The following is a 26,219-nucleotide window of genomic DNA, read 5'->3' on the forward strand; positions in this document are numbered from 1 at the left end:
CAAATGTGTGTTGCTGGCAGTCTTTTATTTTAGTATTATTCACAACCCTGGCGAAAATAAAATTCAGATAATGGATGAATGGATTATGGAAAATTAGATTTCCAGGGCAGACAACGCAAGTCGTGCAATTTACTTGTGGGGACGGCGTCGTGACATCATGACGCACAGCGTGACGCGGACGTGAGAAAGAGGATAAACAAAAAAGGAAGGAAGCCTTCGGCAGTACAATCGCGGCAAAATCGGTTCAAAAATTTAGCTCGTGAGCTACAGTTAGGCACTCCGTGCGGCCTTTTGTTGTCTCGTTAGGCAGCATTTGGTGTTTGCAATCATGGACGATGCAATAATATTTCGTATGAGTGCGTTTTCCGAGCAAGGAGGGAGGAAATACATGGAGGATGTTGTCGAGATAAGAATCGAGTATGAGCCGACGTCGGCGGCTAGCGAAGACTACACAAAGTCACACAGACACGGGGGACAGGACAACGCCGATAGCGACTCGCCGAAACGCCCTGAAAGCGAGCTACAAGCACATAATGTGCCGACCGAGCCTGGCCCGGTTTCTGCTATGTGGGTTGAGAGCCTGGCCAGCGAGGAGACCGGCGACCACGGCGCGCCGCTATCCGACGAAAAAGTCGAGGAGCGCCTTGTGGACACTCGGAGGTCCGTGGCGTTTTTCGCCGTGTTTGACGGTCACGGGGGCCGGGAAGCAGCCCATTTCGCCAGGGAACATTTGTGGGATTTATTAAAGAGACAGAGGGGCTTTTGGTCCAAGGATCACTCGGAAGTATGTGCTGCTCTCCGGAAAGGATTCATCGCCTGCCACCATGCAATGTGGAAACAACTACGTAAGGCGTTCCTTATATTTTGGAATTGCGGTCCCGCTTTAAACAACACCGTGTGTCCCACCCAGTTGAGAAAACACTGACGCGCCGCCGAGCCTATACTATACCTTAGATGTGTTTTAATGGCTAGGCAAAGTCCACACACTGAGCAAGAGCGAGAGACTTCCTCTTGAAACCCAATGTCAAAAGCGGTTCTGTGGCAGAATTATTCACTTTTTATATTTAATAGAATAGGTGTGTCCAAGTCCGGTTCTCGAAAGCCCTTGTCCGGCCTGTCTTATATGACTGGCTCCTCTAACACATCAGCTGATTCACCATCGTTGTCTGGCTTCTGCAAAGCTTACCGTTGAGCTGATCATATGAAGTGGGTGTGTTGGAGGAGGGAGACAGATTTATCTGACTTGTGATTTATCACTGTCAAAACAAATGTAGTTGTTGAACCCCAGAAGGTACAAAATACAAACCACTATGCCCATTCTAAAAGTTAAGGACAGTCAATCGATGACAAATGGATATTTCTTGGTTAAATGTGCAGAAGTCAACAAATACTGAAAAACAAGACAGCTGGCCTTGTTTTACAACCATGGCTTGCAGTAAATGGAGTGCATGGGGGTTTAGTTACTGCAAAAGGAGATGAAACAACATTCGTATTAGTGGTGACCCCTTTCGAGTACCGTAAGCTTGAAATACCATCTGGAAGAAACCAAATGGGCAGTAACCTCACTCAGATTAGTGTTGAGCATGAACATAGCATGTAGTCTTCCTAGTGGGAGTGTGTTAAGATATTTTACACCAGTGGGCCTCAATAGATTGAAGTAAAGTTGTTGTTTTGTTTTGTTATTTTAAACAGACATTTCATCAAAAACCGACAAATGAGGATTGATTATGATCAGATTTTTTTCTGTATTTTTATTGGAAGATAGGTGCAAAATGGATTCCTGTGCTTATTTCTCCAAACAAAATATTCATCAGAATGCCGTGTTTACATTAGCGGGGACACATAAAACACATTGCAAAGAAAATGTCTGACTATAAGAATAAATAATTTCTCAAATCCATATTCAGCAGCATCTGCATTGTTTTGTTTTGTTTTTTGCAGCGGAGTGGCCCAAAACAATTACAGGGCTCCCCAGTACATCAGGAACTACAGCAAGTGTGATTGTGATCCGTGGAGTTCACATGTATGTAGCTCATGTGGGAGATTCAGCAGTAGTGGTTGGAGTGAAAGAAAACGAATCGGATATCACACTTCAAGCACTTGAAGTCACGCAAGATCATAAACCTGAACTTCCTAAAGAGAAGGAAAGGATCGAGCGACTGGGTGGGAGGTGAGTAAGGAGGCGGCAAAAAAACGCAAAATCCGATTCTTTCTGGAATCTCACAAATCCAGTTTGCTGTTGCACTAGTTTAATTCAGAAGAAGCATTCTGGTTTAGCGAGTGACAATGGTTATTTTTCGTGCTAGGTTTTCTGTTTTGGACTGGTCACCAGTCAATGACACGGCATGCTGTAAATAGAAAAGCAAATTTCACTTAATCTGCCATGCGTGTCTTTCGAATTTGGGAAACCATGGTACCCGGTGACAGGGGTACCACCAAACGTGTGTGAGGGGTGGGGGGGGGGGGGAGTCCCTGCCAAACTCACCCCCCTCACTCCCGCTTGAAACGATGATTGACAATAGTTAACGATTGGGGAAATGGTTTAGTTTAAATTCCTGCTTGACTTTCCATGTCACCATTTCGAATAAAGTAAAGGCTCCTCACGTAAAATGATTAAAACTGTAAATCAATTCATATTGTAATAATCACGAAAAGTCGTTTAAACATTCAAGGACTAGTATGTTGGCTTAGTAAGTTCACTGAGTGTAACTATGGAATGAACATGAATGTGTGTCAGTCATTGTGTCATCCATATATATTCCTGTTATTTACTTTATTACAGTGTAATGAAGAAATCTGGGGTTAACCGCGTAGTGTGGAAAAGACCCCGACTTACGCACAACGGTCCGGTGAGGAGGAGCACAGTCATCGACCAGATCCCCTTCTTGGCAGTGGCGCGCTCACTTGGTAAAGACACCCGAAAATATACGGCATAAACACGACTGGAGTTTGGCAGCCCACGATGCTAATGACACATTTTATTCTCTATCGAAAGGTGATTTATGGAGCTACGATTTCTACAGTGGAGAGTTTGTCGTCTCGCCAGAGCCCGATACCACAGTGATGACCCTTGACCCCAAACGACATCGCTACGTGATCCTTGGCAGTGATGGTCTATGGAACATGATGCCTCCGAAGAATGCCGTCAATATGTGTTATAGCCATGACAAAATGGTGGTGCGTAACACACGAACAGATGCCCAAAGACACAACATTACATTTGCCGGTTTCTCGAATTACCGTATTTTTCGGATTATACGTCACTCCGGATTATAAATCACACCATCCGAAAAATGCATATAATTAAGAAGGAAAAAACATAAGTCAACACCAAAAACATACATGTCCTCTTGAAAGGCAATTTAAAATGAAAATAAAACTGGAGAACAGGCTGAATAAGTGTACGATATGCTAACGTTACATGACGCTTAAACAACGAACTGTGAATGTGCTTGGGATGTTCACATAACATATGAAGTTATTTAGACAACGAGAGCACAAAGAACATGTTAACAAATTTACCAAACCCTCAGCGTCACTCCAAATCACGAAATCCAATGAAATCTTCATGCTCTGTGTCACTTTTGAACAACTCCGGAGGTAAAAGATGCAGCGCTTCCTCTTCTACGACGCTGACATCAGTCATTGTCGGTTGTTTTTCTCAGTTACCGCCAACGTGGAAAGTATTAACACAGGCCGAAAGCACCCTCTTGCAGTTTAATGTGAAAAGAATGCAACTTATACTCCGGAAAATACGTTACTTTTTTTTTTTTTTTTTTTACTTATTTATTTTGACTGTAATTACACGTCATATTGCACTCCCCCTTTTGCTACTCAGGGGCCAAAAGGAATGTCTTGTGCCTGCCGGCTGGGTTGCACCGCACTACTGTTTTGGAAAGAGCGCATGCTTCGCGCTGACAACACAACAGTCATTGTGCTGGCACTGCAGGAGCGCAACGGGCCCACTATCCCGATGCATCGAGATGAGATTATGGTCGACATGGCTCAGGGAATTGACCACATTCCCTTCCCGGGAACCCCTTACAACGTATATGAGGTTCCGAAGGTCAGTTTCGCAACTTGAGTTCCTCCTGCCTTGACCCTGCGTTTTGTGTTAAGGATGAACCACTGAGACCATGAAATATAATAACTTGATTTTCAAATTCAGAGAAAGGTCACTGACCGGATCTGTCTCAAGAACATGAAGATCATCTGCATATTTTGTTTACTCTCCACTATTCCCAGTGTAGTTTATTTCCAAAAAAAGATATTGGTATGCTCAACTGTTAAAATGTTTAAGGTGATAGAGACAAGTTCAAAGAACACTTGACAAGTGGACCAGTGGTTCATCATATCATTCTTTGTTTTCGGGGCCAACAGGCGGAGCGTGAGGATGGCATGTTTAATGAAGAAGATGAGATATATGGAGAAGAACATGAGGGATGGACATGCCTGGAGTGGTAGTCAGGTGACTGCTCATAAACTGTGTCAAATGATCAGCTAGAAAAGCTGTTCGCTAATTAGATTCTTTTTTTAAAACTAAATACAAAAATCGTCCTTATAGCTGGTTTACATCTCAAATTAAAAACTGAAAAAAATGTCCTTCAGTCATGTTACAGAACAGTTTATCCGTTGTAAAACTTAATCCCGAATTCCAAAATTCCCCCTTATTTTACCGAGACAATTTTCGAACACTTCAGTGCTTCTGAATTTGTGTTTCTGAGAAAGCCTCTTTCTGCTACATCAAGACTGTGCCCCAAGTACAGAAAGCATGGCTCATAAAGGTCTGACTTTGGTATGAGAACACAATCTAGTCTCAACACCAACAATTGGGAATTAACTTCAACAGAGATTGCGAGCTTGGCTCTTTCTGCCCTGCCGGAGACACAAGAAAGTCAGAAGAATGGAGGGTCTTCTAACTTCTAGCTTCGTATTTCTTCAATTTATATATTCATTCATTTATTTTGTATTTATTGATAAATATTAAAATCAATGTTGTTATTCAGTAGTTTTTAAGCGGACAATTTGAACGATCTAGTCACTTTTACTGTACTCAAAGGAACCGATGCAAAATGAAACATTGACTTCTTAGTGAGACTTCCAAAAACATTTGTCGATGTGAAAGTGAGGCTTGCACAATTCGCCAATATAACCAGTTGATCACATCCAAATTGTGGTTTGACGTGTTGTTGTTTGACTTTTATTTGCTGTATCTTCTCTAATTATGTTCATTAGTTACGGCTTCCGTCTGTCTCGTTGATTTTAGATTGCTGAATTATTCGTATGGTACAATTGAACAATTTGAAATCATGGAATTCTCAGGGTTTTTTTCAATTGTCGTATTTTTGTTGTTCCTGCTTCTTTTCAGCGTCATGAGGCTGAGAATGCCTCGTCTCCACTTAAACAACGTACAAAGACATTGGAGCAGGCATTTGGGGTGTATGAAGCGGCTTTCTGTGCCACCACCGCCCACGACTTGCCTGACGTTGACTCAGCGGGAACCACGCCGTCCCCCTTAGACGGGCCGCTGAATGTGTTCCAAATGCAAGACTCGGCGATCCACGTGGACCGGACTTCTGAGTCGGCTTCTCGGTTAAAAAGGTCTCACCGCACTCCACACATTGACCCTGAAGATGATCAGCGTGGTAAATCCCCAGACAAAAATTTGCCTCATAAGACACCTCGCAGCAAAAGTGAACGGTCGTGTGAAATTCACAAGCGAGACAACGACAACACAGCTGGACCGCAGCAGCACAAGGCTTTCTTGTGTGTGTACTGAGTGGGATAACCACAAGCCTCTTTTGAGATATTTTGACTTTATTTGTATAAAGTCACTCATTTGTAAATATATGGCGAACGTTGCAATTTTAAATGTGCTTTGTTTTTACATTTTTCTCCTTTGGCTTAGACTCCCTGCCCCATCTTTAAATTTTAGTGTTGCCAGAAATTGTAGATTTGTTCAATGTAGGCTGTCTATTTTCATACTTACACATGAATATAATGACAATAGTATATATTGAAAGAATATTTTAGTGGGTAAAAATGTCACCAGTTCCTTTAGAAGGAGTTTTAGTCTTTGGAAATGAAAGTCTATTTTAGGATTGTTTGGATTTTTATCAGTCTTTCTCAAATGCTCCCAAAATTCAGACCAGCCGTCAGCAGCACCCAGACATAATGCTGTTGATGTTTTATTCTGTTTTATTATACAGTATTCCCCCCTCAGTCCCATATAGCTATTCCTTCACCCCACGAGGCTTTGCATGAATTATGGGACTGACTTCCCATTTGAATCGGAACCAGTGTCTTTTTTACACAGTAACTGGTTGTGCGAATCCACTTTCAATGACACAGACTTAAATAATGTGGAAACGCTCGTGGTTGCAGCTCAAAAGAGAAAACGGTCCAATTCGACTGACATGAAAATAGTGACTCGTTAACAATGAAATTATTATTACTGATCAGGAGTCCCAAAGCGTGTCACACATTCAGCCAGCCGAAAGTCCCTGACCGGCCCTCCAAGTGGGTATGAAATCAAAATAAAATTTAAACTATGTTGTGCTTTTATTTCGAAAATCATGTTTGTGTCTAAAGTGTTGCTAACTTCACGTTTTTTCATTTGCGAATGTACTCCAAATAACAGCGTTGGTCCTAATAGCAGAATTCTAATTTCCTGCACAATGAAGGGAAGATGGCCAAGAAGACGTTGGTACAACCGCCAATAATATCCCAAGATGTACAAGACATTTTAAAATGCTATGAAGGCTAATGATCGTTTAAAAAAAGGAAACAAACCAGAAAAAAATAATTCATTAAAATAAACTGCTCTGGCAAATGAAAGCTGTTATAACAAATGAGCCACCGCGACTTCTGGGGTCTTTGAGGAGGTTGCTCTCACAATCGTTAGTGCATCTGTATGCACCAGGACTCTGTTCAGTAGCGCTTCCTCACAAGGCCTTTTAGTGAATTTCTGATGGTTTGACTAGAAACTAATGAATATTCCTCAGCATTTAAATAGCAAGTCCATTTGCAGGTCATTCCTGGCGAACTAAGTGACAAAACAAGTGTACACGTTGTCATCAATACCATCCGTGTCCCGAACACAATCGAATGAGAATTTGGAAGACAACCAGAAAAAGTCGAGCATTGTCATGTGTTCAGTGGCTGTGGTTTAGACCAGGGGTGCCCAAACTTTTTGGACCGTCGGTCACGCGCCCTCGTCGGTTAAAGATTTACCTACTTTTTTATTTTTTATTTTAAAAATATTTTTGGGGGGAAATGAGACTGACAGGATTATTAGGGTGCAGTGTACATTCACACAAAAATATATTGCTAACATGTACAAAGACACACAAATGTTTGTTTGTTTTTTTTCTCCTCTACACTTTTCGGATCTAATTGGGACGAGTCCTAGATCTACCGGTCGATCAGGATCGACGTAATGGGCACCCATGGTTTAGACTATAACCAACAATAAGTACTGGAAACACCATATTTATTCATATCCCACACCTTTCCCCAATTTTATTGTGGGAAGCGTGTGGGGTCGTGCCTCAAAAAGGCCAGTTTCCGACCAAATCCATTACCTTTCAAAAGAAATCCTGCAGAATTTGTCATCACGTGCTTGTGCTTTACACCAGTGTCTTGCCATCGTCCCCAGTTTTCTTTTTTTTTTTTTGATAGGTGCATATAAGCTATTTAAATGATTCACTATGCGCTCATGATTTTCAATGACCTCTTCTGTACATTTGGAGGAGATTTGCAAAACTATTTGCATATTAATCCACCCCTCTATGGTACTCGGTCGGAATGAGTACCCATCGTGTCGAACTTGATGTGGCAGCTGAGTTACTGTTGCAGTTGATTCCTTTGCCTTTTTTGTTACAAGAATTGTTGCCTTAGCACAAAGAAGTTGGTGCTTTTCATATGAGGGATCCGTGTATTTAAGAATTTCCCAGATACTTTGACCTGTGGTTAACCTTAATATTATTTATCGTGAGCCTTCAGTTTTCCGCACCAAGCTCATACGACAAAAGCTTGTAACGTGGAGTCCTCACCACAGTTGCGGGCAATTTGTTTATTTTGTACAGTACATCATTATGCAATAGGAGTTTGTACAGTACATTATTATGCAAAGTAATCTGGTTTCCAGACGTCTGGCATGCTCAGATCTATTCTGTGTTATGAAGTTTCCATAACTAATGGATGTTAATGGACGTGCTGTGTTTTGACTATTGCAACATTTTGGTTTTATATCACCGCCACTTCTCAGGACAAACTGTATGAGGTACATTCTTCAAAGGTGACTGGATATATACTATCTGTGTTGTAATAAAGTTTCCATTTTACAGTTGTAGCTTTCGTGCATTTGATGTAGCGCTAAACAGATATATTCATATCCCGCTGGGCACTTGCAATGATGTTTTGTACCAGTAGGTGGCAGTAGTGTCAATTGATTAAAAGGGTCCCATCTCGACGTCACTGTTTTAAATGTGCTGTCACCTTTCTTGCGTGTATGAGTGGAACCTTATACTACACTAAATGCTATCTTTTTTCATTTTTATTGTTCCGAGTATGAGTTCAGTAAAGTGGCTTGTCCACATATGTGTATGCAGTATGGTAAGGGCGGAGTTATACGTTCAAGCATTACACTCAACCCAAAGTTAACGCGTAAATGGTGCACTTCTTCTCACTTAATTTTGAAATTACGGGGGTGGGAGATCACCTTAAAACAAATTAGCCACTTTAATGGAATTTTGTAGTCGCTCAAGACTGCTCTCACCGGTAGCCAAGCCCGGCCTAAACAAAGGTGAAGTTCGTCTCATTTTTTTATGTATTTATTTATTTTAATTCCTTTTACTGACGCCGCCGCATCCCGAAGTCCTTGTCTAAGATTATTGCAGTCGATCTAAAGAAAATCTAATACAGTTGTTGGGTAAAAAGTCAGGATACGGCATCTGCTGGTGTTTTTAAACCTCGTCTTCAAATTGTTTTGAAATGTTTACCATTTGCACCCATTGCAAACATACGGACAAAGATTACACCGTGATGATAGCGGTGTCTGGCCCTAAATATTTCATTGACTGTCAGCCCAACATCTGCTGACCTACCTCGCACGCAACTACCCACTCTTGCTGCATACACTGTCACTTTGCATTAGCAGACACATCATCACTAGTGTCTCCCACTTGTCTCTCGACCCTTCTGCTCATATTCCCAACAAATCTGCATCTACAGCCAACCAAGTGGGAGTTACTTTAACACTTAATGTTTTCTTTCCTCCCCCTCTAAACTTAATTCCCACCTGCTTTAGACTACCACTCTCACTCGACCTATCAAATCAACATTTATGCGCAGCTTCCCACTTCCGATCTCCCCTGCATCTTTATGTGGAGCCTCCATTTCTCCTCACGTCTGTTGCCCTCTTTCTGACTGTATCAGTGGTGTTTCAACAGGGTTTTAATGGTCTGTCGTCTGAAACTCTTGGGAGGCTGTGGAGTAAGTACTAAAAGGAGGAAGACCTCTCAGGATAATGGGAGATGACGTGACCTTGTTTCCCTCCCCTGCAGATCAGCGATGTTATGGAAACGGTCTTCTCGATTTCATGCACCCTGATCAAATGCAATTGAAACTACCGTAATTGCTTTTTTTCACACTTGTAAAAGATTTTCTCACATAGTTTTGTGATTCTCTTGTCAGCTGTTATTTTGACTCATTTATCTCCGGCTTCAAACGACCCGTATTTATGTGCATTCTGCAATTGCTGATCGTGATAATAGTAACAAATAAAGGGAACTTGTTGGGCAACAAAGGCTTCCCACGGTGCTGGGTCATGGATTCTGACTCCGTGCTTAATGTCTCTCTCTGTACTCTTTGGCCATTATCACTCAGACATTTACAGTATAATTCATTCATGTGAACTTAAGAGTTCCTAATTTATGGTATTTTCACAAAAGAGTCACCACCCTCCCTTTAACCCACAGGGCAGATACTCAGTAGCCTCCTTGACAGCTTGTTTTAGTACAGAGGATTTCTACACCCCGGCCGACTATAATTCCAATGATAAACACACAACCTGTGTATGCATGAATACACTCATCCAAATGAAACACACTGATAAATAATAAATAATTCTGCAGTATAAGATCTCGACAAATATGGTCAGGTGTGGAAAATGTGTGCTCATAACATGATCTAGACTTTGGATCAGTGTAATAAATTAACTGAATTAACGCTCCGGAGGTCAGGGTTCCCTCTTGATGTCTCTGTTGGCTGTGAATCAAGCTTTTAATATCCCAATTGCTTGCTATACAGAAGTTAGGACATTTATTTGAAGAAATGAAACCACTCTCAGGCTACACAAATACAAGCTACACATTTATAACGTGTGAATCTCATAATGTCTTGCTTAATTCAGAATTTATTTTTGTATTCTTTGGTGTTGTCACTCAACTATATGTAAAAAAGGGCAGATATACAATAAATACTTAAGTATACATTGGAATACATGTCGATTGCCAAACATACTAATAATGGGAACGATGACTGTCAGTGATTTATTTTGATCATTATAATTTTTTAAAAATTCGAAACCAACATCATCTTTCGAAATCACTAGCTCCTGAAGGCACATTTGGCTGGCCAAGAAGCAGTAAGCTTATTGTTTTCCTTCTTAGCTGGAGATTTATCAACTTCTCTGGTGGGGCACGACTTGTTGTCAAGGAAGGATAGCTTCGGTTATGGAGTGCCGAGTCGAAATGTTGATCGTGATGAAAATTTGGACGCGTGATGCTTTTAAAAATTCTATTATCTAATTAAATCATCGTGGAATGGGAGCTGTGACCTAAAGATCTCATTTTGGGATTGGATTTAAAGGGTTCTTCAGGTTAAGATCCTTATATGCCTATAAATCGCTTCAAACAGATAGGCCAGCAGTGAAGGAAATGGTTTAAGGTACTGCACATCTACTCTATATGGCCAAGATTCGTTTAGCAGAATTGTGCATGTTTTATTGGTCCCTTGAGTACCATGTTTAATTAAAGCTCTGTCAACAACGGATAAAAAGAAACGGGGCTTGTAAACTAAAGCTCCTGAACATAAAACAAGATGTTTACAAGTTTGGGGGGGGGGGGGTACATAAAACGTTTCATTGGTATGCTAAAATGAAGACTTTCCAAGGATAATTAAGTGACATTTTTCCGTCAAGTCTCAAGTGACCTCCAGAAAAAGTACAGCGCATTTGCCCCGACATCTTAGTTGTGCTATGGCTGGTCTACCGCCGTGCGCAATCGCGGCAGGAAGTGACTATTAATCCTCAGCCGGACTCTTGTTCCATCTCAACCGACAGTAGTTTCTAATGCGCTTACTCTGACCAAACCTGTGAATCCTGGATTGAAATGTCATGGAGGGCCATTGCTGTGATCCAAATGTTATCCAGCTGGATTCCCAAATTGACACCTGTGTTTTTTTATAAAAGATCTGACGACTGATCCGATTAACCAGATGGTTGTACAGTACTCTCCAAAAAATATATATATATTTTGATCAGACTGTCCCCGCACTCCATTATGTCCCCACAACTGCGATCCTTTACATTCTAAGAGGGAACAAGGGTAGTTAGACATTTTGTTTTGTTTCTTGGTTCGCAGTGTTGGGCAATAATGAAAAAGACATCATACTTAATTACAGTCATTAAATTGAATCTGCACTCCTACTTGAGTATTTCTATTTCCGATGACTTCTTGCATTTGTAATACATTTGAAAACTGTTATCCGGAGCTAAAACATTTTTTAAAAAACGTATTTTCGACCACTGCAGGTGATGGCATAACGTTAAAAAAAACATACGTTGAGGTAACAGCAACAGAAGATGAGATCTTGGTTGATTGATGGGGATAGAAAAACATACAGAGGACAGCAGTGACATGGAGGATTGCGAACGAGAGAGCATTAATGAAAAAGAGCAACAGATTTGGAGACGGAAAATATTTCCCATCTATGGCCTTTTTCAATAAGAAAGAAGGAAACTTTTTTTTGTTATCAAAAGGGGTATGTGTATCATGACCAGTAAACATTTGTTTTTACTTTTGTCGCTAAAAGTACACCGTAGTCGATCCAGTTTTACTTTTACCAAAAGCAGGAATTGATTTAGCGCTTCTACTTTTGCCAGTTTTTTTTTTCCATGTATCTGTTCTTCTGCTTTACCGCTGCCATCACTTTTAGCCTGTGCCTGATTTACTTAACAGGATCACACAAACCACATACAGTAACCGATTTCCACAAAAAAAAAAAAATAAGATGGAGAAGGAAGATGCCAAGGAGGAACCCGTGACATTTTAGTGCGGATGTGGATATTCTGCAGATGTATGTAATTTTCCTGTTGGGCTCACTATGGCCTCAATGGAATCATCATATGCCATGTCCGTTGAATCCGTGGAAATTCTGGAGATGTTAGGCGACTAGAAGACTATAACTTAAGCATCTCGCCCACACTTAGGCCAGATTTCTGCATAGCTATGGAGGATTTTACATTTAGTGCTCTCAAACTAGAAACATAAGGGGAACAAAGACTTTACGAGGTACAGGAAAATCTGCTCGGTTGGAACAAACCACTGGAGTGAGGATATTTTCAGTACAAAGTGTTGTGAACTCCTTCTCTGTGTTTTTTAAAGTTTCTGCGAGTTACATTCTGGTAAATGATTAAACATGTGTCACTTAGGCAAGTTTACATCGTGAGGGGAGAATCAATTTATAAAGCCATGTTAAATAAAACATCGATCAAGCATGACAGCATATTGTGGCGTTGCATATTTCGTGTGACTCTTCCATCGATGAAACGTCCAAAAATCTTCAGGGCTGTAGTTGGGCTCGCTAAAGATAAGTGAGGGCCCTAAAAGCCTTCTGCTGGCAGACTGTGGGAATTCCCAACACGTCTCGATCCGAGTAACACCGCAGGGATGGGAGGCTTAGAAAGGCAAGGGGAATTAATTCCCTAACCTAATGCCTCGGATCAGTAATGTTCTCAAGCGTGACATCTTTTAGTTTGCTGTATTTTATTTTATTTTTTTTTATATTAGACACTCGGTGCTTCTTATAAATAGCTGATGCATGCATTTAATAATAAATCGGTCCAGCTGTCAATTCATTGGGATGCAATAGGAATTGTTTCAGGCTCTAAATGATGCACCTACAGAACACGCATTCCATTGTCACAAATAAAGTATTTTATTAGATTTTAAAGCTATTTGAAATTGAAGTCTTTTTAGGGCTTCATTCAATTTAATTCGAACTATATGGTTCTAGCTTCTGCGCAAATAACAATATGTCCCTCTCTTCCAAATTAGATGACTTTGTATCATGAGTTTTAGATGAAATCTCAGATATTATTAAAGCGCCATGAGCACAAACGGGGAATTAAAACATGAAATACCGTTTGTGATATCCAAAGATGCATCCTGTCTTCACCAACTTTTGGGTCAAAACCTTGTAATGCCATTTATAAGCAAATGATGGCCGGTGCAGTAGAGTGCTGGAAAATACATAAATATCATACGGTTGACGATTGAATTGGGTTTGTCGTAGCGAGCTTTTGCTCCTGCCGCCGGCATGTTCTTCTTTGCGGTTATCCTTTGCCATCATTCATTCATAGCCTAGAGTGTGGATATACTTTAATTCGACGACACGTAAGGCTTCAAAGAGAATATTCTCATACTATGGTTTTGGAATACAATGAACACATGGGCCGGATTTACACATTTATGACCTCAACCTAAACATACCTTTGAAACCATCTGATCGCTTCATTCTTGCCTTGGTGTCAGCGATTATCAGGTTAATGTGACAGATGTGATAAATGATAGAAAGACTACGCCAGTGTTTCATGTAGAACAAATTCTGTTCCGTCAGTGTGTGAATTTCTTGACACAGCCCCGACAAAAATAGACTTTAAACATGCATTTTTAACTGAGCACAGTGAAGGGTCCACTTCTGGGACTCCTCTCAGTGTTGCACTTCTTGTAGAATCATGGTGATTTTTCACTGTGGGGACAATGACAATGAATTGGGGGTGGACTTTGTTAGGATTTTCAAAACTTGACGACTTATTTTGGCATGAACTTACTGTTGTTGTTGTTGGAAACATAGGAAAAGCATAGCATAAATGTTCAGTTTTGCCGAGGCCTGTGCGACAGCCAACCACAATTTTTTGGAGACTTTTTTTTCTTTATTGCATAACCCCTTACCAGTAAACAAAAGGCGACTAAAACACACAATGCTCAAAGCTGTGGGTTGGTGCGCCGAAGTAGAGGGTAGCAGTAATTATCCATTTATTACTGTATGTTACATTTTCACTGCATTAATTTTCACATATGAACTTTTTTTTTCTTTTTCTTTTTAAGTCACTATCATTGCAACGTATCCATATCCCAAAGTCATAGTGGCACCTCTCATCTGTTCATAAGCTTTCAGAAAGCAGGAAGTAAACTGCTTACTGATGAATCGAGAGAGTTTTCCGATGATGTCATGGCCTTCTGGGCACAGCCGCTGCAGTGATCCGTTCCAGCGATTATCGAGTGTTTGAATAGACAAATTTGATAGGCAACATTAAAAAAAAAAAAAAAGATGAACTGTTTTCTGTTTGGCTGCAATAAAACAGCTGCCAGGCGCAAAAAGCTAATTTCACCATTTAACAGCACCGATTTGGAATCAGACAAGCGGAGCGTTTGTCAAGGAAGAGACACAGACTACAGTACTACTATACTGTAATTTCATCATTTTACCGCTCAGACTGCTCTGACATTGTCATTCAAAACACAAGTATTAATTTACTGCATTCTTGAAGGCAGACTTTCTTTTACGTGCACTCGTCATGGATCTTTTTAGATTGTGCATGTCTACCAATTGTTTGAATAAGTGTATGTGTTGCTCCAGTTGACAAGTGATAACTCATCTTCTTAACTGCATCCATGTTTTTTTTTCTTGGAAAAATAGTGAGGTTGAAGCCGTATATCAGAGGGTAAAGATGGTTTATTCCAGTTTTAGAACCCTCTACGGAATGACGCTCATCTGTTATAGCGCTCTGATCCCACTGAGATTTTGCCTTCCTTCACTCTCCATATCTTTTGGTCGTCATAAAGTTATAATGATGATACAATCCCCATCCCTGGAGTCTCCATAGTGCAGTCAAGTCTGGACTTTTGGTTTGGTGGATGTTTCCACACACCACTCCATGTATGCACCACGTTGATGTAACGGCACACACATGCACTTACACCACACATGCTAATGTAAGCATTGTGTATGTTTTAATCACATAGCCTAAACCGAATGTATTGGCCTTTACTTAATTATGGGAACTTTGACTTGAATTATTACTGTCACCACACAATCCACAATATCATTAAAACATTTATTCAAATTCATTATATGAATCCCTGTGAATAAGAGACACTGAATGGCTGTGACATTCGATCCCTCAGGCGGTACTGCATTAAAATCCATCATGAGTCTCAAAGGGATATTGCTGCTGCAGTTCGCAGACACTTTGGAGACACATTGTCAGCAAACACAACCCACAGCCAGACATTGTGTTGAGATAGTTTTACAGACTGCTATAACCTGAAAGGTGTTTCTGATTTTAATTCTTAATGATAAAATGTGTGAGTAGAACGACTCGAATGGACTAATCTGAAACTTTTTAGTACAACTGCTTTTTCCGGCCGTGTATGATGACCATTGTGAGGAAAGTTGTAAAGTATATGCAACATTGATTCTGTTCTTTTCTATTAGATTAAAGGTATTGAGATCATGCATTTGTTATTACAGTTAAATTATACAATTCAAACTACTTCACATTTTGTGTAATTGACATGTGGATGTCAACTAGTGAAGAGTTTTTTTCTCACTCTAGAAACATGCACAGTAGTTTCTCTTCTATTATGCCCTATTCATTCAGTGGGGGCGGGGGGAGGGGGTTACTAGACAGACGTCCTGGTCATTTTACAATTTGCAAAATTGACGTAATTGAGATGACAAAAAGCATAATAGAAGCCTGCATCTAGCAACTTGTCGTAAAAAAAACTCAAAATGTCCAGTGTGTGTAGATAAGCATCATTTTGGAGGCGGGGGGGGGGGGGGGCGCAAAAATGTTAGTCACATTCATCATGAATAAAACATTTTTCAAGCCTCAAAAGTCTTTGAAGTGTCTCCAGTCAGGGCAGTTAAACTCCGCCCCTGGTCGCACTGACAGCTGAAACGCAGAACTTGAGTTTCTGGAGCTTGTTCTGTGTTTGGTCAACTGTTCTGTCCTACCTGGAGATTCTTTGGAGGTTTTCTTTTTTTAAACAACTTCTTGGAATTTATGCACTTTTGGATACTTTTTTCCCCTCACACACACACAAAAAAAAAGACAACTCCACTTTTGGGGGATATGAGACAGCGTGCGTCCCGGGTAGGTGGGTTGAACCGTTATTGCCCACTTTGATGGAGGAACCCTTAACGCGAGCTCGCCATGGCTTATTATCCTTTCCAAGCGCAGCGACCGGGTACCTTGCCCTTGCCAGCCTTTCTCTCCACCGCGCAAGTCTCCTTTCCTCCCACGCCGCGTGTCCCGGCCGCGGCGTCGCGATCCGAGGTTGAGCCCCAGCAGGTGGGCTGCTCCGAGACGGGGCTGCACGCAGCACTGAGCCGGCAGCACCAAGCGGCCCAGTTGCGCTCTTTGAAGACCCTGCAACCCGCGGACGGGTTGGGTGACGACCCCCAAGTCACTCTGGAATCTCAGGATTTATGGAACGAGTTTCACAAAATGGGAACCGAGATGGTTATTACAAAATCAGGACGGTGAGTGCTGGTACAAAGAATTCAAGCAATGAATCAGTGAAATTTAGTGTTGAGAACAGGGATGTATTTATGGCGTGAATATCCATTTAATCGTTTGAACACATTCATTGCATCTTTCTGTTAAGAATAATTTGGTTTCATTTTCATATGAGTCTAAAAATAGTGCGGCAGTCTTGTATAACTACAACCACGATTGGAAACATTTTGTCAATCCATGATATTCTTTTTTCATTGCTCAAACGCATAGTCATGTGGTAGCTGGTCAGTTAACAATCAACAACTCAATAAATCAACCAATCAATGAACCACTTTTACTTCCAGAGCACTTTTACAACAACCATCCAAAAGAGTGTTGTATAACAGGAATGAAAAGTGTTACATAAAATGTGAGAAACGGAAACAACCAAAACAAGTGAGGACAGACAGGATGATGAAAAAATGACATGATCATACGCTCGGTTGAAAGGTCGGGAATTAAAGTCTTTTTACATGTGATTTTAAAATTATTATTGAGCTTAGGCGTCCCCTGTAGTTCCTAACGGCACAATTTAGTTTCTTCTTTTATGCATGGGAGAAATTGTTTTTAATGAAAAAAAATGCTGTTTCTACTCATCATCTCTTACAGGAGGATGTTCCCACCTTTCAAAGTCAATGTTGATGGACTTGATAAAGCATCCAAATATATCCTACTAATGGACATTGTCACCGTTGATGACTTTCGTTACAAGTTTCACAATTCCCGCTGGATCGTCGCCGGAAAGGCAGACCCAGAAATGCCAAAGCGCATGTACATTCATCCTGACAGTCCGTCCAAGGGAGAACAGTGGATGAGCAAGCCCGTTGCATTCCATAAACTGAAACTCACTAACAATATATCAGATAAACATGGATTTGTAAGTAGTCACATTTCTGAAATCACTTTGACAATGTCAGTGTCTAATGAGTTTGTTTGTTTTGTTTCTAATTTGACTCTCTCCTTCTTTTTTTTTTAGACAATTTTGAATTCAATGCATAAATACCAGCCCAGATTTCATATTGTGAGAGCCAACGACATCATGAAACTTCCATACAGCACATTCTTGACCTATGTTTTCCCGGAGACTGAATTTATTGCCGTCACCGCATATCAAAATGAGAAGGTACCTTCAGACACACTGAATACAATTTTACATTATTGCAAGATATCCACAATGCACGGTTTTGAGGTTGGACCAAATCAACCAGGCCACACGTTGAGGGTGTCATCATCCAAGCTGTTCTGCATGTTCTGGTTTAAAAACTATTTCAAATGAATGAACTTGCAACTTGTCATGTGTTTTGCAAGATTACGCAGCTCAAAATTGACAACAACCCATTTGCCAAAGGATTCAGGGACACGGGAAACGGAAGACGAGAAAAGAGGTAGGCCTACTTGTAAGTCCAAAACCCTTTGGTTGTCTTCGTGGAGAGATCATTCATCTAAATTCATGATCGACAGGAATAATCCTTTAAACATCTCTCCACCGGATGAGAACAAAGCATATTGTGCTGATTCGGATGACTCATGGGAACAGCCCAGAACCAGTGACCCGTTTCACTCTCCTCAGCAATCATGGGCTTTGACGTCCATGCCAAACTGTCAAGGTGACACAATAACTATTTTGTTTCTTATCGGGTTGTGGTTTTATGATTCTTTTCATGACATGCTAATGTGTTATAAACACAAACTTGCTTCACCTTAATTAATTTATATGAATTGCACGGAAGTCATAAATTAGTCATTGAAGTCACATCCTTCAGTTGTTGATTTTGGGTACTGTGTAAATCTCAAGAGGCCCCCCGCCCCCGCCTCACACCCATCCCCCATAATTACGTCAGTGCATTTTTTTTGACGATTGTGTAAATATGGACTGCTACAGTGCAGGCTACATGTTCTTTTTACTAATTCACTCCCAAAGACATTTTCAAACGTCTTTTCAGACTTAGTCCAGAATTGGCTGGTACTGATCGAGTTTTTTAAATTAATGTACTAATATGACAAATCTGAAATTATTCCGTTATCCTTCGTCGTAGAACTTAGTTAAAATGCTTTCTTCACGTTTTCCCTCATTGATAGGTGTGGTGTGGTTTGTTTTGTACAGTCACATGTATTTCCTTTATTGGATATGTGCCACTTCCACATGAGGGATGATAGCGGAAGAAATTGTGTGCAGTGTGAGTCTGGCAGGGTGTCAACAAGCGCGTTTGAAGGAACATGAATGATTCAGTTACTGGGGCCAGCAATATAAAGAACACAAGACAAAGAGAGAAGTTGTTGAAACGTAGCTCCCGACAAGTACGATTCAATTTGAAGGACTCCAAATAGTAAGAGTCAGCTCTAAGTCTGGCGCCGTGAATTTAAACACATTGTCCTGTTTTGTTTTTTCCTCCAAATATTTGGTCGAGTACTTTCACCGAGTTGCCATATTATAACAAAGCTGTTATTAAATCAACCAAGGCGAAAATGTTCCCGCAACTGTTTTACTCCCAGTCACTCTCAACAGATGACAACAACACCGGAAGTGATTCAGATATTGATCTACAAGGTGAGGATGATGGAGAAGCCGGTGGTTCTCAAACTGAATCTTCATCTCGACCGATGGTGAAGAGTGACAAGAAAGAACCAGCAATGTTGAGTAAGAAGTTTTCCACGGAGAGTGATTCCTCACAAAGCAACAGGAGTAAAATCAAAGATGGCACACACCCTATGTTATTGGAAACACAGAGCTCGTCATCGCTCAGTACTGGACATCGTCAGATTGCGGCTCTCTCAAACAGCCAACGGTGTCTTGAGCTTGGACCGCCTTTGCTGTTTCACCAGGGCCAGTTGTCAATGAAGGCAGAGGCTATTCACTCTACATCTATGGGACATCTGTTTTCCTCTTTCTCAGGATTCAATGACGCAGAACACGGGGGTGTCTTTTCTCAAAACATCTCCTCGCCATCTCCGTTCATGTTTCACCTGTCACAGCATGTGTTGATGCCACAGGTGAGTTCATGTCGGGTCCCTCCGCGTACCGTTTAAGCACACATTGTATTTTAAGATCAAAATCACTTGATTCTCCATTGATCAGCTCCGTCAAAATACTTGAAAGCAATGAGAATAATTGTCAAATATATCTCAGAAACTCAACCTTCCAAGTTTTTAGATCTATCTTTTTCTGAGTTCATACTCTCATCAGCCAGTACTTTACACCTTTAGACTCAGATGAAATAATGAACAATGTTCAGATTTGGCATTTTAAAGACGCAGATGAGGTCAAGATGACCATGACGACAGTGTTGTGGAGAATCCTGGAAGAATCCTTTCGGGAGAGCATGAATGGGTGGCATAGAAGGCTGTAAAATCGTATTCGACAGCAGGGGAATCACTTCAATGGAAAATCTTGTGGTTTGGATTTAAAATACAGTATATATTTTGTTACACCAGTCCGAGAACTCTTTTGACACACCTCATAGTTGAATTATTATTTCCGGCAGAATGAGAGAATTGTATTTCCATTCCTATGTATTGGATGTCAAAATTAGCACGTTAATCCATCTTCACTCTAATCAAGTGAAAGAATAACTAATGTTAAGTTAACTAAAAGTTAAGAAGACACTCATTGAACAATAATTTTTTGTCATAAGGAATTATCAAAACACTTATTTAACTTTTGTTTCTATAACCAGGCACTGTCCCTACCACCTTTTGGAGGATTGCTTTCATACCCATGGAGCTACTTGACATCACCGGCTGCAATGACTTCAGCTCTCCCAACCGGTTCCGCAACATCAGCGTTTCTAAGAAACCGCTCTTTTCACAGCTCTTTGCCGTGGTTACGAATGAGTCCCTATCAGATCCCAGCTGCCGGCATATCAAGTCAAAAGCTACTGACAGCAAGTTCGAGCTCAAATGAATTTGATCAGGCAGGGGCTGCTAATAGCACCGATACCAAGTCCAGAAACGATCAGACTGTTTCACTGAAAAATGTTCACGTTTCTTCAGAAGGATTTCAAAATATTCAAAATGGTGTGTTTGAAAAATCCGTCCCTCTATAACGATAAACATCTCAGAATGTTCAAACCTGTTTTGTACATGTCAATGACAATGTCAACAAATCAATGAAATGTAAACCTCATGCTCAAATCGCAAACACTGGTTCATGATTAACCTTTTAAGTTAGTCGCATTGCTTGCAGCGGAAGCTTCCATTCTTCTGAAACGTCTTTCTACACGATGTTCGAGTGTGTCTGTGGTATTGTTTGTCAAAATATCACTGTAGAATCTGGATCTGAGCAAGAATCTGATGAATATTGAATGATGTCTCATGAAAAATGCTCAGGTCAACTGGGTTCAAAGAGCACTCCAGTTTTTTTTATTTTATTTTTTTTAGCTGATTTGAATCTCTCGCCATCACAGATGAATTTGTGGGGATTATTCATTGTCCACCTAAAACAACAATATCAATATTTATTTTTTATTTTAACACCACCTTCCTATTTATGTGTGTTTTTGTTTTTTGTCATAAAAAAATTACATGTTGTAAAATGCACATCTTTGACCGTCATTATCAAAACTGCCAAAGTTGCGAGGACAATTGATCACTTGTCACCTGTACACGTTTACATTATTTTTGACATAGCAGAGCAACACTATGCACTCATAGACAAACTCAGGACACTTTTTTGTGCCTGTTTTCACAAATAAAGTAAAGTCTAATAACATAAAGACACTCAAGTATGTGGCAGCCTCCGGGCAAATCATGTAATAAAAACACAACCACTGCTGCCATTGTGTTAATTTGGCATGTATAAATATAGTCGATTTGAAAATGTGAATGTGGATTTTAGTACTAATTGTGTCTGTTTTGGAAGTGCATACATTTTGTTGTGCCTATCTTTCACGTTAGGATGTAATATTCAAAGCGTGACACAAAATTGCAGTTATTGGCGCCAAGAGGTTATGTTGTCCACCAAGAGTAAAATTGAACTGCAAAAAAACAACCTCAGTGCATGTGCTGTTGTGTGAATTTTCTCCTTGACTGAACGGAGCTACATAAAGAGAGAACATGTCCACTGACTCGGAAACGTGGCAAACAGGTCAATAGCCAAGTTTGGCCGTCAGCGCAAAACTTTTACATTTCTGGGGAGGTCTCGTGGGTTCTATGTAAGGGGAGAGGAGAATGACTACGGTTAACAAGCAGCCACCATTCCAGGACTACAGGATCAACACAAAAGGCTTGGGACTGAAATCGATTACCTAACTTTTCCAACTGTGCACTCACTCTATAAAACTGACAGAGGCACTGAATAAACTAATGTCTTTCATTTGTCCTCTACATGGAGACAACACCCGTTTGTCCAATCACCAGCCACAACATTAAGTACAATTTTACCTTTATAAAAATAATACATCTGTAAAGAACTGGTTTACTTGACTGATAAATATACATTGTTATTGGTAATGTGCATACGCACGACTCACAAAAAGTTAGGGATACAGGTATTTGGTTTTCAGGTGAAATTTCAGGACGAGGCTGAAATGCACATGTCCAACTCTTAAATGTTTCAATACTTTTTGCACAAGTTGCTGTTCTCTAATGAGGATCTTAACAGCAAAATTCACAACAGGCGTTTGATCCTTGAATCCACCAAAAAATGTCCTGGTTCAGTTCGAGGTAGTGTTTAAACAGTCGTTCTAATCATGATGTTCAAATTTGGACATCATGACCAAGACACCTAACAATGGATCAATAGTGCCTCGCCATTGTGATGGTTGAAACAGGACATTCTCAAACGGAAGTGGCAACTGAGCTGAGAATGTCAGCCTCTGTTGATATAGCGACATACCGGTAGCACACTGTAACACCATTAAAATGAAAACAAAACTTTACTGTCAGTGATATGCCATGCTGTTCCGAGCCAATTTGCTTTCAGCTGCATACCACGGTATTTTAAAGCCATCTAGTGGATTAGAATTGTACTGACGATGTGTACATAACTTGAATGTACATTTTGGGAGTATTGTACAAAAAAAAGCACATGTCACACAAGGTCAGGCGTGTGGTTCTCAAACTGTCTGCTAAGTCAGTGCAGATTTTCCTATAATTACCAATACCAACGCTCCAACAGTATTAATATTTTAATAACGTAAAAACTGGTTCTTTTTGCTAAATGTTACTAAATATTATCGGGGCTCTCAAGACCCATGTTTGACAGCAGACTTTTGTATGGAAAACAATATATATAAAAATATAATTTGATGTCTATTGTACAGGTTGCTATCAAATACAGTCTTGTAATAGTTTCACCCGGTGAGAACACACACAATTAAGGACACGTGGTTTGGGTATATACTGTGGTAAAATAATTTTTGTAGGGTTTCCATGGTTTTGTTGTGGCACATGCAATACACGCTAAGCGAGGCTAAACCCGCCCACAGAAACGCCCCTAACATTTCATTGGTTCCCAGAATGAGACCGCCTAGAGCTAGATCAAATAGTTGCCTTCTTTACAAGATTTGTCTGCGTTGATATACTCTCAAACGCGATAAATTGTTTTTTTTTTAATTGATAATGGTTTAGATTAATATTTTTGAGGAAGCCCAAATTGCTACTTATGTTGCATTCGCTTCTTGTGTTTAAGTTGGTGAATACTAATCTCTTTAATTTGTATATTTCAGTGTTGGTAGTAGACACAATTATTTAAACAAAAACTACACGAAATGTTAATAATTATTACGATTTTATTATTATTTTTTTTTATTTATTTACACGGAAAAGGCATACTCGAAGCCGTTCTGGGGGCGGAGTCAATTCTGCCTAGCGTGTTTCTATATCGGAAGTTGGGGTCAGAGGGGAATGTACAGAAGTAACCTGGTTGAGTATCGTCACATCACCCCACACTCGGGTGTTTAAAGCCTCTGAACGGGTAACCGTGACATCATCATGATGTGATTTCACTACGGAAACGGATGTCTTCTAAACGCCAGTAATTCATTTAGGTCTTCAACTCAACTGTTCAGGATTGCGTGCAGGTTTATCTCCACCGGTGAGTTGACGTTGAAGACGCTGTATAATCGGACGGTCCATCACCTAATGCATACAGTAAATTGCGAGTACAATACAGCGGTTCCGGGATCAATGAGCTTTATAGTTTGCTCGCTAGCAAGCGTTTCTGCTGAATTTGTGTGCTAAAACGGGATCATTAGCATTCATTCGCTATTAATCGACAGTTGACAGTTTGGACAAAAAAGCTGTCTGGCAGCTTGTCTGAAAAAGAAAAAAACCCACAGTGCTTTCTTTTTGATAATTCTGTATATTTTTGTAAATTGTCTAACATTTTCCCTGTTGTTTCCCTTGGTGTGAACTGCATTTAGTTTTTCAAGTCCTCCGTGCAGTTTGTTTCGGGTTGGTGAGGGGTGTCATCACTTAAGGTCGAGAGCACTGCTGGTCCACTTGCAAAAGATGCTGGGGGTCGGACAAAAACTCACATGTGGAGTCCACGTGATTGATGATCAAAGGCAGCTTCTTTAGCGTTATTCTATAACGTTTTATAATTCAAAGAAAAGTTTCCTTGGTTAACAGCTGTGACAGTTTTTTTTTAATTGTAGGTGTAACGCACTATGCAGTACAGTACTCGTATGGATGGGCATCTTACGGTTACGATTCGATATGGTGCGGCTTTAGCTTTAGTCACGTTTATTTATGTCTCTCCCATAAAAATGATTTTATACGTATCTTGATACATGGGGTGCGCTAACGTGCAAAGGATGCAGTGACTTTACAATGTATGATTCGGTTCGTCAAATCAAAACCAATTTTCTGTTTCAAATCGTTTTGGTTAAAGCGCGAAGTACTAGTCTGAACGTATTTATATTGACACCACAAACCAGCCTTTTCTTTATATTTGCGGTTATTTTTTTAATTTATATTTTTATCTACTGAACGACACAGAAAGAAATCAAAGGATGCAAGAGACACTGACATTCTTCAGCTTTAACCTCTCTCTCTCTCTCTCTCTCTCTCTCTCTCTCTCTCTCTCTCTATGCCTGTAGTGTATGCGTGTGCATATATTTTATAGATAATGTCCATCCATCCTTTTTTTAATCTGCTTATCCTCAAGAGGGTCACGGGCGTGCTGGAGCCTATCCCGTCTGTCTTCGGGCAGTAGGCAGGGTACACCCTGAACTGGTTGTCAACCATTCGCAGGGCACACTCCACATGGGAAGGCTGGAGCTGGAATCGAACCCTGCATTTCTGTATTGTGAGGCGAACGTGTTAACCAGTTGTCTACTGTGTCGCCTAAATATAATATGTATAGTGTCGTATGTGTTAGGGGTTTGGATCAGTTGTACATTTTACAAATTTCTTCTCAAAGCTTCTCACTAACGATGAAAACGATGATCAATGAATCCATCTATTTTTTTGCGATTAATTGAGCGATCTGATTTTAAAAACAAAAAGAAAAACATTCTATCCTAACGTATATAAAAACAGGACATTACCGGTACTTCAAATTGACAGGGCAAAAAATGCCTATTATGATTCGTTTACTGGTTTCATCTTGAACATGTATTGTTCAAGAAAGTTGGTGTGGACTGGAGATACTATACTCCACACAAACTGGTCTCTAGTTCTCTAGTACCCCCGCTGCCTGAACGCCCAGCTTGTTGCAACTCTGTCCCAACATGATAAATTACACTTACCCCAGCACAGAAATGAAGATGCACCCTTGTTTATGCCGTGATCTTCGAAAATGCCTTTTGGGGCCGAGGACTGTAGTTTGGACACCCCTGTGCTACTTGGATTAAAGTCAGTTCTCTAAGAACTGGGATTTGTGTTCAGACTGTCCCATGTATGGGTGACGGTGTTGCAATCGCTATTGCATCATCATTACTATCTTTTTAAGCAAGAAGCTTTTGCAACCAGTCAAACAGCATCTCATGCCAGTTGACCTGATGACTGACTGATGTCCGGACTCTTTAATGTCAGAGATAACTTGTTTTGCCTGTGCTCTGCTGTTCTCCATTGTCCAGTGGTTGCAGCCTGTACGTGTCACCCAGCCATGGCACAGCAGGAAGATGCTGCCAAGAAGCACCCAGCTATTGCGGCAGTGCACTCCCACTTCATTGTGGGATCGGTGTCTGAGGAGAATTCAGAAGATGAAGTCCAAGGGAAACCGGATGTGCAGCTGGAAGAGAAGGAGGGACGGTCTTTGTCACCGTCATCCGGGAGCTCTGATAGCACCAATGACAATAGCTTTGAGCACATTGATGGCTCCACACTGAACAATCTAAGGTTAGAAATCAGAAATATAATAATTGGAGTGTTTGTTTATATACTTAGTATTGTATTGTACTCAAATTGTTTGATCACTTCTAAACTT

At 40.5% G+C, this 26,219-nt stretch overlaps 3 protein-coding genes across 16 annotated transcripts in view; all 3 read left to right on the forward strand.

Moving 5' to 3' along the window:
- The first annotated feature begins 161 nt into the window (after positions 1 to 161).
- On the forward strand, positions 162 to 8,488 carry LOC127587889 (protein phosphatase 1D-like). Of its 2 annotated transcripts, XM_052046361.1 has the most exons (7): positions 162 to 845; positions 1,942 to 2,170; positions 2,783 to 2,907; positions 2,996 to 3,177; positions 3,839 to 4,066; positions 4,381 to 4,468; positions 5,369 to 5,512. In XM_052046361.1, the coding sequence occupies exons 1-6, from the start codon at positions 329 to 331 to the stop codon at positions 4,462 to 4,464; spliced, it is 1,365 nt and encodes a 454-aa protein (XP_051902321.1). In that variant the 5' UTR covers positions 162 to 328; the 3' UTR covers positions 4,465 to 4,468; positions 5,369 to 5,512. The 2 variants fall into 2 exon arrangements, with proteins under 2 accessions (XP_051902321.1, XP_051902320.1); XM_052046360.1 differs by lacking the exon at positions 4,381 to 4,468 and having other exon boundaries at positions 5,369 to 8,488.
- Positions 8,489 to 16,128: 7,640 nt separating this feature from the next.
- On the forward strand, positions 16,129 to 22,150 carry LOC127587970 (T-box transcription factor TBX3-like). Of its 2 annotated transcripts, XM_052046454.1 has the most exons (8): positions 16,129 to 16,833; positions 17,459 to 17,726; positions 17,826 to 17,972; positions 18,158 to 18,234; positions 18,311 to 18,456; positions 19,356 to 19,487; positions 19,743 to 19,840; positions 20,524 to 22,150. In XM_052046454.1, the coding sequence occupies exons 1-8, from the start codon at positions 16,505 to 16,507 to the stop codon at positions 20,890 to 20,892; spliced, it is 1,566 nt and encodes a 521-aa protein (XP_051902414.1). In that variant the 5' UTR covers positions 16,129 to 16,504; the 3' UTR covers positions 20,893 to 22,150. The 2 variants fall into 2 exon arrangements, with proteins under 2 accessions (XP_051902414.1, XP_051902413.1); XM_052046453.1 differs by having other exon boundaries at positions 19,356 to 19,840.
- A 1,522-nt stretch (positions 22,151 to 23,672) lies between these two features.
- The window catches only part of acaca (acetyl-CoA carboxylase alpha), a 31,484-nt gene continuing 28,937 nt past the window's right edge, over positions 23,673 to 26,219 (forward strand). For all 12 annotated transcript variants that reach the window (XM_052048047.1, XM_052048049.1, XM_052048050.1 and 9 more), the window contains exons 1-2: positions 23,673 to 23,882; positions 25,870 to 26,131. In XM_052048047.1, the coding sequence (XP_051904007.1) occupies positions 25,899 to 26,131 (233 nt within the window). In that variant the 5' untranslated portion in view covers positions 23,673 to 23,882; positions 25,870 to 25,898. The remainder of the gene's footprint in view (positions 23,883 to 25,869; positions 26,132 to 26,219) is intronic.

The sequence above is a fragment of the Hippocampus zosterae genome, chromosome 16, assembly GCF_025434085.1.
Source record: "Hippocampus zosterae strain Florida chromosome 16, ASM2543408v3, whole genome shotgun sequence".
Lineage (NCBI taxonomy): Eukaryota > Metazoa > Chordata > Actinopteri > Syngnathiformes > Syngnathidae > Hippocampus > Hippocampus zosterae.